General features: G+C 36.2%; 2 protein-coding genes across 5 annotated transcripts; one reads left to right on the top strand and one right to left on the bottom strand.

Moving 5' to 3' along the window:
• Nucleotides 1–201: 201 nt before the first annotated feature.
• On the bottom strand, nucleotides 202–6269 carry LOC103467659 (serine/threonine-protein phosphatase 4 regulatory subunit 2-A-like). Of its 3 annotated transcripts, none has more exons than XM_008414242.2 (8): nucleotides 6132–6269; nucleotides 5102–5183; nucleotides 2060–2230; nucleotides 1834–1927; nucleotides 1683–1720; nucleotides 1519–1593; nucleotides 1266–1412; nucleotides 202–517 (listed from the first exon to the last, which is right to left on the bottom strand). In XM_008414242.2, the coding sequence occupies exons 1-8, from the start codon at nucleotides 6163–6165 to the stop codon at nucleotides 217–219; spliced, it is 942 nt and encodes a 313-aa protein (XP_008412464.1). In that variant the 5' UTR covers nucleotides 6166–6269; the 3' UTR covers nucleotides 202–216. The 3 variants fall into 3 exon arrangements, with proteins under 3 accessions (XP_008412464.1, XP_008412463.1, XP_017161488.1); XM_008414241.2 differs by lacking the exons at nucleotides 5102–5183; nucleotides 6132–6269 and adding exons at nucleotides 3019–3100; nucleotides 4050–4187; XM_017305999.1 differs by lacking the exons at nucleotides 5102–5183; nucleotides 6132–6269 and adding exons at nucleotides 3019–3100; nucleotides 4050–4187 and having other exon boundaries at nucleotides 1266–1409.
• LOC103467657 (eukaryotic translation initiation factor 4E type 3-like) lies at nucleotides 4376–12027 on the top strand. 2 transcript variants are annotated; one of them, XM_008414240.2, is made up of 7 exons: nucleotides 4376–4721; nucleotides 7556–7628; nucleotides 7827–7921; nucleotides 9093–9153; nucleotides 9232–9298; nucleotides 10182–10337; nucleotides 10442–12027. In XM_008414240.2, exons 1-7 carry the CDS (start codon nucleotides 4570–4572, stop codon nucleotides 10486–10488), a joined length of 651 nt encoding a protein of 216 aa, XP_008412462.1. In that variant the 5' UTR covers nucleotides 4376–4569; the 3' UTR covers nucleotides 10489–12027. The 2 variants fall into 2 exon arrangements, with proteins under 2 accessions (XP_008412462.1, XP_008412461.1); XM_008414239.2 differs by lacking the exon at nucleotides 4376–4721 and adding an exon at nucleotides 6315–6803.
• Nucleotides 12028–13386: the final 1359 nt, after the last annotated feature.

Below are 13386 nucleotides of genomic sequence, written 5' to 3'. Positions count from 1 at the left end.
TTAAATTTAATTACTGTAATAAACTTTTTGATGAGATTCTAATTTATTGGAGATGCATCTGTACATGAACCAGTTAAATGTTTATGTCCACCAATATATTAGTCATACTTGTGCTCTAAAAAAATGAATGTTTATGGACTATGAAGTAGCACATTTTTAATGTGTCTTAAACAAACAACACAATCCTGCTGTTAAGTGTCTTAAGTACAAGTTAGGCTAAGTAAGGATGAACTCACACCTACCAGGACTGTCTGATTTACAGGGTGTGTCATGATATGTTTCACTGCTGCACTCTTCACCACAAGTGTCTTCCTCTGACTCTGGTGTGTCTGATGAACTCTCAGGTTCTTTATGACAAGATGACTCATTTTCTTCTCTTTCCGTTTCGTCATCATATTCACCAGTCTTCCGTTTCTTGGCCTCCTGTTTGTCACAATCAGATTCTTCGTCTTCTTCTCGATGTTTGTGCTTTACTCCATGTTTTGGTTTCGCCTCGTCTTCTGAAGGTGGCGTTTCACTGTCACAAACAATAAATCTGTCGGTAATGTTCATGGTTTTTATAAGACGTAGTCTTAACTTGGCAAGATTTTATTACTAATGTGAGGACCTGGCTTTACACAGTCTCCTCACAGTGAATATACACAGTCTTTTCCATACTTGCCTAATGGTATCCCTAGTAAATGTTATTAAAATAGTATTGTTTTACAAAGATGATTTCACRCTGAATTCTGAAATATTCAATCTTTAATYCATGYACTCATCAGAAGTAAGGATCAAATATTACATACATGCCACTTACTTTCACCCCTTATAATTTCTGTCAAAAAAGCATAACTGAAGCATTTTATTGGACAACTTCCTATTTCTTAGGGATAAAATCCCAATAAAAAGGGATGTAGAAGCCCTTTTTTGTCTTTGCTAGTTTTCAAAGTGGGGAAAAAAGGAACATGGTGTCCATCTTATAAAGATGCATCTTTATAAGATAGAAAATGGCTGTTCATCATAAACATTTGATGAGCAGCCATTCTTACAGAGACACAAGATTGAATCAACAATTTCAAAACAGACAAGACTTAGACTGAGCAAGGTGAAACTCAGGATGAAAAAGTGTAAAGCACCTCATGTTTTACATGAGCATCTGYGACGAATTGCTTTAAACAATTATCTCCTAGTCTTCCTTTCTAAACTCTTCTTTCTACACATCTTTACTACGAATACCAGTAAACATGGCGGATGCTGTACTACWTTGTTGACTCATAATTTACCTGGAATGATGCTCCTCTGTTTCAGTGAGTCCATCTGGCTCTTTACTGGCTGGACACTCTGGGAGCCCGTTGGTGGAAAGTGAAGACGACGACAGCTTTGGTCTGTTGAGCGTTTTTGACAAACTTGGCCCATTCACATTTCGACTGCTGAAGAAGACCACAACAAACACATTAATATCTACACATTCAGGAGTCTGTTTTTTTTTTTTTCTTAAAAGAAATATCAACTATTTAACTCGGCAATTAGCCCCACCTTTCTGAATATAGAGACGAGTTTCCAAGAAACATCACTCCATTCATTCTATTCATAGTCGATGTCCCATTTTTCCTTTTAAGGAAGTAAGAAAAAAAAAAGTTAATCAATTTCACATTAATATTTGTAGCTGTTACAACCAACTTGACAGCTGATTTACTTACTCTGATGTGGGATGCAGATAGCTTACCACCATTACGTTCTGCAGTAAAGAAAATAAAAATACAGTTCAAAGCAACAGACTGCGCATTTATATCCATTACATGGCACCAAAATGTGTGGATTTTAGGCCTTGAAATGTTGACTGTATCTCACCTTTTCCAAACCTCTGAGAAACTTGTCTGTACCCGTGTAATTACGCTTGGGATCAGTAAGCAGCTCACACAGCCGCTGGATGGTGAATGGGATCCTGGAAAGGTTATCAGAGACATAAGTAAAAGTAATAAATAAGACATCTCGCTCCCAGCATCAGAACCGGAAAGTTTGCAATTTATTGATTCTTTTGCCCAGTTGCAGAGTATTTGTATCATGCTTCACTCACCCATTATAACCATCCACAATCTTTAAGATCCTTTTCTTCATTTCTTCAAAGGGAATATATTCCACATTGGGATTGTGAGAGTCTCTCTCCTCTGGCGTTGAAGCATGAAAATCCTCCATCACTTTATCCAGCTTAAATAAAAAGTATGTTTTGAACTGTGACCAAGGGATCCTAAAGGGGATACGTAATAATAGAAAAAGTACAGATAATAAGTAACTATATATGTTCAGGTCTACAATGTGTGCACAGTTATTAGGCAAGTCTTATTGGATTGGTTTTATAAATCACCATCTACTGTGCTCTTGACCAATCCGAAATGTTAGTAAACCTTAAAACATGAATTTTTAAGAAAGCAAAAATGAGGTTTGGGTTTTGTTAGAAGAATATTTATATATGTACAATTATCAGACAAATATYACTGTGCAGARTTCAACTAAATGAAACACACATTTTCTCCATCTCTTTTTATTTTCATTGCTTAAGTGCATGAACAACTCAAAAATGTCTARTAAACATTTCWGACATTTAAAAAAGTGAAACCAGCGGCTAAGCAAGCCACATTTCTTTTCAATAATTGTTACAAGCCTTCCATTATGACGTTTGTCAGCATCTTGATCTCTTGACAGTCAACTTATTGTGCACCAAGAACTACAACCACTTAAATTACTTTTTCTGGCCCATTTAGCCTAAAAAAAAGAAACTGCCTAATAATAATGCACACCTTAATACATGGTGTTGATCTACTTCGGCCACACATTCATTACACAGATAAACATCATATGCTATATTTAAAYCCATTAAGAATTCAAGTTCATCTGCCTTGAAGTTAAAAAACTAAATCTAAAAATTATCTTATGGTCAAAATACTCATTGTCTATGCCTAATAATTGTGAACACAGTGTAATTGAAAACATAAAGACTTTATGCTACTTGTGTCAGATTTGCARGTTCCTACTTACATTGGTTGTCCTGTTTTGGCGACATGACACAGGAATTGTTCTAGAGCGGGACAGGTCTCCTTCTTCCCTCTTTTCTCAAAATCTGTAAACAGTCACAGTGAGTAAAAAGGGTATARCTATTTATTATTAAAATTCATTCAACTGTATAACATGAGCACATCAGAAGATACAGGAAATAAATATGAAAGACAGAAATTACAAATGCATATCAAAATCTTAAAATAGCATCAAAAAGTGCCTTTAAAACACACAATATATATTTCAGTTGTCTATTTCTGTTAATTGTTTACTTACAGCTGATAAAAACCTGTTTAGTTTCTCAGAAACTATTATGAGACCAATAAAAAAAATATAGCCTGAAAATTAGATTAATTCTTCGGAGTTTTCCTTTGCTGTTAGCCATAATGACTAAAAAAAAAATAAACATATATTACCAAGAAATATTTACATGAGTTTTACTTTTAGGACTGAGTAACTAAAATACATCAACTTTATTGACGGTCAAAAAGCAGCCCGTGAAACTTTTTGAAATTAATCTCACTTTCAAACCACGACTGCCACACACAACACAAAATGGCATTAGGTTAATAATTTCAACTGCTCTTTTCTTTAGTTATGAAGTAGGAAAATATAAATAGCTGGGGGCGGGGGGACACACAAATACAAATAGTTACATATTAAAATAACCACATTACTTTCAAATCAAAGTTAGCAGCTTATTGCTAGCAGTGTGTTCCTGAGCTAGCTGTTTACATAACCGTCTCAGATGGTACATAAACGGGTTAAAAGTGTGGAATGTGACGGACTTGTTCCTACCAAAAGGTACATGTAAAGCAGCCAAGCCAAACTAATGATAACACCTCATTGCCTAAGAATATTCTTAACACATTTTTCATAAAAAGCTGCATTTCGTAGGGTAACGTGCGTTACGTAGTTAGCAGATAATACCGATTTATCGTTGGGGAAAAACACTTAACTTAAACATTTCTAAAAAACGAATTATTATTTTTTTTTATAAATGTAAACATTGCCTTGAAACGCTTCCAATATTGCGTCGATATCCATTGCTGTGTCCAGTCCTCAGGCAGGAAATGCTTGTTGGTTAGCAGAACAGCTAGCAGGTAGCAATCCAACAAAGCTGCTGGCAGTGCAGAACTGCGCATGTCTGCAATTACGTTTGCACTTTTGAGGAAGAGAGATGGAGATCAACAAAGGTCTTTATGCAACTTGGTGTTAAAAATAAATCCGCGTAGTTCAAGAACATCTCGATCCAATAACGCGAATAACTATATTTGCATTTKCAGGCATGTYGTGACTTTGGCAATACAAGTTTCGAGATCTGTCTGGTGTTTTGTGGGCTGGCGGTTATAGAGCGTCTTTTCTCTGCTAACTGGGGATTCGACCAATGACTCATCAGCTGGTCTGGGATAAATTTACCCAGGGAATCTATATATATGTATAAACAACCGTAACTCCGAAGAAACGCCTGCGTGGGAATCCTGCTCTATAATAGTTCTCCACTAAAAAGTTCGTCGGTTTTCATAGTTAAAAATGGCAGTGCCATTAGCTGCTTTACAACTGAGCTCACCACCAAGCCTGGAGAAAAACATTCATATCAACGACAGAGATTTAGAAAAAATTTCACACGACTCTGAAAATGACATCCTGCCATTACATTCACCCTGGACTTTCTGGCTTGATAGGTAAGAAATCATTTATTTTCTCCAAACTGCTTTGTTATAAAACTGTTGTCGGTGACAAGTGAGCGAACTCTTTCGAATTGATTGACTATTTCAAGGAATAAAGAAAAACATACCTAGAATGTATCTATGTTATCCATTTGTTATCATAAGATTGTTGGAAAAGGTGAAAAAAAGTGTTTTTCTTTAAAAAAAAAAATATATATATATAACATACAACTGTGGGAAATGACATATTTTTTAATATGTTAAACAAAATAACATTACAACAAAAACTGTAATTTGAAACTATTAGTAACTCAAAATAAATCCAGAAGTAGAAATCAGGTCANAAACATAAAGACTTTATGCTACTTGTGTCAGATTTGCAGGTTCCTACTTACATTGGTTGTCCTGTTTTGGCGACATGACACAGGAATTGTTCTAGAGCGGGACAGGTCTCCTTCTTCCCTCTTTTCTCAAAATCTGTAAACAGTCACAGTGAGTAAAAAGGGTATARCTATTTATTATTAAAATTCATTCAACTGTATAACATGAGCACATCAGAAGATACAGGAAATAAATATGAAAGACAGAAATTACAAATGCATATCAAAATCTTAAAATAGCATCAAAAAGTGCCTTTAAAACACACAATATATATTTCAGTTGTCTATTTCTGTTAATTGTTTACTTACAGCTGATAAAAACCTGTTTAGTTTCTCAGAAACTATTATGAGACCAATAAAAAAAATATAGCCTGAAAATTAGATTAATTCTTCGGAGTTTTCCTTTGCTGTTAGCCATAATGACTAAAAAAAAAATAAACATATATTACCAAGAAATATTTACATGAGTTTTACTTTTAGGACTGAGTAACTAAAATACATCAACTTTATTGACGGTCAAAAAGCAGCCCGTGAAACTTTTTGAAATTAATCTCACTTTCAAACCACGACTGCCACACACAACACAAAATGGCATTAGGTTAATAATTTCAACTGCTCTTTTCTTTAGTTATGAAGTAGGAAAATATAAATAGCTGGGGGCGGGGGGACACACAAATACAAATAGTTACATATTAAAATAACCACATTACTTTCAAATCAAAGTTAGCAGCTTATTGCTAGCAGTGTGTTCCTGAGCTAGCTGTTTACATAACCGTCTCAGATGGTACATAAACGGGTTAAAAGTGTGGAATGTGACGGACTTGTTCCTACCAAAAGGTACATGTAAAGCAGCCAAGCCAAACTAATGATAACACCTCATTGCCTAAGAATATTCTTAACACATTTTTCATAAAAAGCTGCATTTCGTAGGGTAACGTGCGTTACGTAGTTAGCAGATAATACCGATTTATCGTTGGGGAAAAACACTTAACTTAAACATTTTTAAAAAACGAATTATTATGTTTTTCATAAATGTAAACATTGCCTTGAAACGCTTCCAATATTGCGTCGATATCCATTGCTGTGTCCAGTCCTCAGGCAGGAAATGCTTGTTGGTTAGCAGAACAGCTAGCAGGTAGCAATCCAACAAAGCTGCTGGCAGTGCAGAACTGCGCATGTCTGCAATTACGTTTGCACTTTTGAGGAAGAGAGATGGAGATCAACAAAGGTCTTTATGCAACTTGGTGTTAAAAATAAATCCGCGTAGTTCAAGAACATCTCGATCCAATAACGCGAATAACTATATTTGCATTTGCAGGCATGTCGTGACTTTGGCAATACAAGTTTCGAGATCTGTCTGGTGTTTTGTGGGCTGGCGGTTATAGAGCGTCTTTTCTCTGCTAACTGGGGATTCGACCAATGACTCATCAGCTGGTCTGGGATAAATTTACCCAGGGAATCTATATATATGTATAAACAACCGTAACTCCGAAGAAACGCCTGCGTGGGAATCCTGCTCTATAATAGTTCTCCACTAAAAAGTTCGTCGGTTTTCATAGTTAAAAATGGCAGTGCCATTAGCTGCTTTACAACTGAGCTCACCACCAAGCCTGGAGAAAAACATTCATATCAACGACAGAGATTTAGAAAAAATTTCACACGACTCTGAAAATGACATCCTGCCATTACATTCACCCTGGACTTTCTGGCTTGATAGGTAAGAAATCATTTATTTTCTCCAAACTGCTTTGTTATAAAACTGTTGTCGGTGACAAGTGAGCGAACTCTTTCGAATTGATTGACTATTTCAAGGAATAAAGAAAAACATACCTAGAATGTATCTATGTTATCCATTTGTTATCATAAGATTGTTGGAAAAGGTGAAAAAAAGTGTTTTTCTTTAAAAAAAAAAATATATATATATAACATACAACTGTGGGAAATGACATTTTTTTAATATGTTAAACAAAATAACATTACAACAAAAACTGTAATTTGAAACTATTAGTAACTCAAAATAAATCCAGAAGTAGAAATCAGGTCAGTGTCCGCTTTCATAAGCACGGCATATTGTTCTCAGCTTGCTGAGTCATTGCTGGTGTCTCTGTTCCATTTCAATTTTAGCAACAAAGCTTTTGTGGGTCAAGTTCTTATTAACTGTTAAGTGGGAAAAAAATAAGTCACCCTTTTATGTATAATGTAATCAGAACAGTGTTGATTTCAAGCAACTTGCTCCATGTGTACATGTTAGTGGAGGAGCATAGGGGAGACAGTGTTAAAATGGGGTCAGTCCTGTTTACTGTCTTGTCAGTCATCTGACTCCCTCCCTCTCTCCCGCTGCTCYAATTTATCTGCACAGAGGGCAGCCATGGTATATCTGAAACAAACAAMAAMAAAAAAGTCATTTAAACATGTTCACATTTAAAATAAAATATACTTACAGACATTTGATTTGTCTTTTTTGGTAAGATCTCTACCAGGTACAACAGCAGCTGAGTGTGAGTCAAACCTGAAGAAAATCTACACAGTGGAGACTGTTCAGGTAAGWTGCGAGGCTATTTGTGGTATGTTTCGGTCACAATTTAATCATGTATGGAAAAGAAAAATAAGTCTGATTTAGAGTTTTAGTTATTTGCTAAAATAATAAATTTGTTTTATGGCCAGTCAGTCATATTTGTTTTAACTGTTGTTGATGTCAAACATTAACCTGCTTTCTCTTTTCCCCTTGGAAACGTAACAGAACTTTTGGCGAGTTTACAACAACATCCCGAGTGTTTCCAGCTTGCCTTTGAGATGTAGCTATCATATGATGAGGGGAGAAAGGAAGCCACTCTGGTGAGTTCTGCTGGCACGGTCAAATTAGATAACCGTTAGAGAAGACATCTGGTGACCAGACTAGGACACCTATTAGCTATTAGGGTATGCCGTGTGTCAACGCTCCTTAATATGTTGGACATTACTCTGAGTGAAGAAGAGTTTTAAGTATCAGTGATGAATGAATTCAGGCTGAGAGMGAGTGAGCTTCATCAGATTGCAGGAAGCTTGAAMAGAATACAGACAAGTTTCATCCATCCATCTATTTTSTGCCGCTTATCCGGGGTCGGGTCGCGGGGGCAGCAGCTTCAGAAGGGAGGCCCAGACTTCCCTCTCCCCAGCCACTTYTTCCAGCTCCTCCGGGGGAATCCCAAGGCGTTCCCAGGCCAGCCGAGAGACATAGTCCCTCCAGCGTGTCCTGGGTCTTCCCYGAGGCCTCCTCCCGGTGGGACGTGCCCGGAACACCTCACCAGGGAGGCGTCCAGGAGGCATCCTGACCAGATGCCCGAGCCACCTCAACTGGCTCCTCTTGACGTGGAGGAGCAGCGGCTCTACTCTGAGTCCCTCCCGGATGACCGAGCTTCTCACCCTATCTCTAAGGGAGAGCCCAGCCACCCTGCGGAGGAAACCCATTTCGGCCGCTTGTATCCGTGATCTCGTTCTTTCGGTCATGACCCAAAGCTCATGACCATAGATGAGGGTGGGAACGTAGATCGACCGGTAAATCAAGAGCTTCGCTTTTTGACTCAGCTACAGACAAGTTTCTCTTTGTTATCCTTTCAAACTTTCAACGTTGTCTGCCACGGAACATGTTGGATTTGGAAAAGCTGCCAGCCTTTTGGAAATCTTAAGGGTTCAGATAAGGATCTATACAGTTGGGATCAAAATTATTCATACCAYTGGCCTATTTAGATTTAAAATGATTTCCTTTCACCCAAGAAGTTTGTTTCAGAAAGGAAATGAGACACACATACTTGACAGTTGACAAAAACCAGAGGCTGGAATATGGGAAAATAATTTWAAAAAATGATTGGTGCGCTTGTATTTGCAATCAATTACTTCCTTTTCAATATAATGTGACACTGGAGACTTAATAGAAAACAAGCCAATGAAAACAAGCCATTTTAGAAAATGGATGTGTTGATCTTCATAAGTCAATAATTTGCTCATGTTCCTTCTGGTTTGCATACAGGGAAGAAGAAAGCAATGCTAAAGGCGGGGTTTGGAAAATGAAAGTACCCAAAGAGTGTACTGTAAGTGAAACAGCACTCTTCTGTACTTAACATGCAAGTTGATTTCTCTGTTTACTAAATCTTTCCTCATATTTACAGTCTTCTGTGTGGAAGGAGTTACTATTGGCCACAATTGGAGAACAGTTCAGCGATTATTGTGCTTCAGGTAAATGTCTTTGAATAAAKAAATTCAATGCTGAAATAAACTGGCTTAAAGTTAGTTTATGATTTGAATTGGTGAGCTATCGCAGTTGCTATAATGTCCAGTCCTGTTTTATCCCGTTGTTTTTAATGTGGTCAGATTCAGCATATTACTCACTGAATACCACTTTGTAAAAGCTGTGTAAGGGAAAGAGTTAAAACTTCATAAAAAGGTACACCTAGTGTATAAAGTGCCTTAAAACAGCATATAGAGCAAATTCTAAATACCATTTATTTAACAACAACCTCTAGTTATTCATGTACAATAAATGCACCTGAAGGATGTTAAGCATGTCTTTTCTGGGTTATTAAAAGCGTTGTGGAACATTCATTTGCAATCAATTACTTCCTTTTCAATATAATGTGACACTGGAGACCTAATAGGGAAATGCATGAAAACAAGCCATTTTAGAAAATGGATAAGTCAATAAGTTATTACGAGAATATGGCTAATCTCATAAAACTGCATGCATCTACAATCAGAACATTTGTGATGACTCCCAAGACAACTGTGAGAATTATGCAGGGTCGATGACCAAAGTTTGTTTTCCAACATGGACGTGAAGAAAGACGTGAGCAAACTAAGTTTTCAGTGACATATTATGCTACAATAAAATCTGAATTTATTTTAGAAATGTTAGCATATCTCTCCGAAGGGAACCAATAAATGTGAAGGGTGATGTAGATCCTTAGAGATGAAGCTGCGTCTTAACTGAATTAAAAAAAAACAAAAAAACTTCCAGGCTTTTAAAACATGCTTAGAGACTAAACATCTAACCAGTTTWATGACTCTGAGTCTTTATTGCACYATGAGCAGTCTGTCATATTGTATGTTTCTATGTGTACAGGAGACGAGGTAGTTGGGGTCAGCATCAGCGTACGGGACAGAGAAGACATTGTTCAGGTCTGGAATGGGAACGCTTCCTGTGCCGACGAGTCAAACATCTTGGGAAAGATCTACGAGCTCCTCCCTCAGACACCTTTTAAAGCCGTCTTTTACAAACGTGAGTATCTTCTTTCCACTGAGCATTGTCTTCTGTTTGTTTTTCGTAGCACACTTTTGAGTACTTTGCTTACCTTCTCCTCTTGCATCTTCTATTATCTTTAGCACACAAGGAGCACCACGCTTTCGAAGGAGGTCGAACAAGACACTAAGTATTTTTGCACATTAGATGTTTTCAGTTGTGCAACAATCTTTTCTGCTGATAAAGTTATTACAGACTACTCAGGTAGACTACAAATTGCTATAGTTCCTCTTAAGTACCTCAATTTAGCCCAAGTGTTTTTAATCAGTAGAAATTCATTTCATCTGAGCATCACTGACATTTGCAAAAAAAAAAAAACAGTTATACGGAGTAGTTTAGTTTTATGGTATCTTTGAATGTATTTCTGTTTTTATTGCACTGTAAAGTTTTATAAACGCAAAATAGATCTGTCAGCTCTCTGACATCCAATGTGCCGTTAACCTAGCATAGATCTTTTTGATGTAATTAATGACAGGTACTGCTGGTTTGTATTAAATAAATGATCTAAGATGATACAGCGACATAATACATAGGTGATATGTTCTACAAAATGTCTTTTTGAGTTATATTTAGAAAAATGTTACATGCACTACAGATGGAAATCCTTTGTACCATAGAGCATTTCATCTTCCTCGTGTTGGATTTTTGTGCGAAGGAACACACCATTCTTAGAATACGTAGCAAAACTCTAAACATGCTGTGTAATGTTTACCTAAACTTTACACGCAGTAATCTCCATGCACAAAACACCTTGATTACATTCTGGGAAATATATGCAATTACGTTTAACTAGTAGAATGTTCTTTGTTGTGKTTGCCATTTTTGCTCTAAATTAAGCACCTTGTTTCATTTTTTTTATCTGTGTGGAAGGCATCTGATAATCTGATAATTATGTGACATTGTGATACTGGAGACCAAATCCACTTCGGTTTTGTGTCACATTTTGATGAAATGAGAAGTTTCTCTGCTTGTTTAGCTTTTTTCCTAATAGATGAAAATGTTGTCAAAGGGGTTCTCTGTTTTTAATTGACTTCTGTTCAGATTAAAATTCTAACTGGTCCTTGGAGAAAAAAAACGGAGAAACTTGATCAGATAACTGTCACAGGAGTTGTTTATATCTTATGTTGCTGGCCTTAGGTGTATAAAGTAAAATGAAAAGATCAAAGATTGTTGGTTGCTTCAACACAAAATCTCCTGCAGTTTCTCTGATATCCATATGTGGGTTTCATTCCAAGTAGTATGACTAAGACTGCATCCAGTACAGCAAATGTAATTTGTTTCTGCAGAGCCGCTTAGGACCCAAGACTAAGGCAGTGCCGTTTTCACTTCTCGTATTAAAAAACGTATCAACAAGAAAAATCATTTTAATATAGCACACTTAATCAAACTTAACTTCATTTTGTCTTTGTTAGTAATTCCTATGCTCATTCAAATGTACAATGTTGTAAAGAATAACAATGTTCTTGTCCTGCACATATATACTGCTGACAGACGACTTCAGAACAAAGATCTTGTAACTGATTGTTGATCTCAAATTGTGCCTTGTTTATTGATTGTTTATGATGTTAAAGTTCTCGCTGTTTGTGGTTTAATTGTGCACATATTCATGTTTCACTGTTAGATTTCCATGTGTTTGAAATGGAAACAATAAAGATTTCTGAACTTTTAATCATTATTGTTTGGAATATTGTGTGAAAAGTTATATGAAATATTATATTTGGGATGTTTCCTTTTCAAACTTGGGGGTAGGGGGGTAAAATAATAAAAAAAAAATTTACACTGGGATGTAAGTAATATTTTTTATATTTATGCACTTGTTATTTCTAATAGTAAATTAATACTGCATTTTAAACAGCATCTGCCTTGATAATGTCTCCCTCTTGTGGTCACATTTTTTAACTTAATAAGCATAATAACCATTAATTGCAGAGCAGGATGCAATATATATTTTTATACCATGGCAACTAAAAATAGATCAATTAGATGAACGTTTAGGTTTTTTTTTTATAATTCTATTTTAGTAAATCAATTCAAAGAGTGAAATGCATATCACTGTGTTATGCACAATCATAAATTCTTTAAATTTTGATGATAATGGCTCAGGGTAAATGATACCTAAAATGCAGGTCTCTCTGGAAATCAACATTGTTTAAGACCAAAACAAAAAAGGATTTGTTGGACAGAAATGATRCATGTTGGGGTAATGTCAAATGCTTCTCAGCAGTCCAGCAGGCTGTCATTGATGCCCTACTCAACAAAGGTAAGCCACAAAAAGTATCTTGTAAATAAAAAATAATAATAAAAAATAAAAGCTGGTTGTTCACATTATGTATCAAAAGGTATTAATGGAAAATTTAGTGGAAGAAAAAAAATATGGTTGAACAAAGTTCACAAACAACTAGTATAACTAGTGAAGCATCCAGGGGATTGTGAAACAGCCCATTAGAGAGTTTGGGGGCGTTACCACACACAGATGTGTCAAGGTCATGGCATATAACTGCTTGTAATTGCTTGGTTTTGTTAGCTTGATGCAGAGATAAAGTCGTAAGAATCTTATCAGGACTAAGAAGGAAAAAAAAGGATTCCATTGTTGCTCAGTTGTGCAAAAATGAAAGTAAATTTTGTCTTTCTTTGAAAATCAGTGTTGCAGAGTATGGAGGATCAGTGAAGAGAAAGGAACCCAAGTTGCATGAAGTCCAATGTGAAGTTTCCACAATCAGTAATATAGGTATGACCTCATCACCTCGTGTTGATCCATTGCTGTTTTCTTTATTTTTTTTTTTTTTCCAAGTTCAAAGTTAGTGCAGTGGTCTGCTAGAAAAATTTAGTTCACTTTTCTGACAAGATTTGTGGAGATGCTGGTTCATTTTCCAGCAGGACTTGAAACCTTCTCACACAACCATTATTTGCTTTAATGGTTATGGCTTCACTCTGTTTGGTTAGGCTGGCAAGCTGACCAAAATACCATAAAGAAGCTGACCATTATTGTCAAGAGATTAATTAAGGACTAGACTCAACAATGTAGATG

This window comes from Poecilia reticulata, linkage group LG7, assembly GCF_000633615.1.
Source record: "Poecilia reticulata strain Guanapo linkage group LG7, Guppy_female_1.0+MT, whole genome shotgun sequence".
Taxonomy (NCBI): Eukaryota; Metazoa; Chordata; class Actinopteri; order Cyprinodontiformes; family Poeciliidae; genus Poecilia; species Poecilia reticulata.
The sequence above is the reverse complement of the archived record's forward strand: the minus strand, read 5'-3'. Positions and strand labels throughout refer to the sequence as shown.

Bases quoted from the DNA above. Each gene is read 5' to 3' on its own strand.
- LOC103467657 (XM_008414240.2), top strand. From the start codon at position 4,570: ATGGCAGTGCCATTAGCTGCTTTACAACTGAGCTCACCACCAAGCCTG. The intron at 4,722-7,555 runs GTAAGAAATCAT...TTTTTTGGTAAG, and splicing joins TGGACTTTCTGGCTTGATAG to ATCTCTACCAGGTACAACAG. The intron at 7,922-9,092 runs GTGAGTTCTGCT...GTTTGCATACAG, and splicing joins GGAGAAAGGAAGCCACTCTG to GGAAGAAGAAAGCAATGCTA.
- LOC103467659 (XM_008414242.2), bottom strand. From the start codon at position 6,165: ATGGATATCGACGCAATATTGGAAGCGTTTCAAG. The intron at 1,721-1,833 runs GTGAGATACAGT...TCTTTACTGCAG, and splicing joins TTCTCAGAGGTTTGGAAAAG to AACGTAATGGTGGTAAGCTA. The intron at 1,594-1,682 runs GTAAGTAAATCA...CTTCCTTAAAAG, and splicing joins TATCTGCATCCCACATCAGA to GAAAAATGGGACATCGACTA.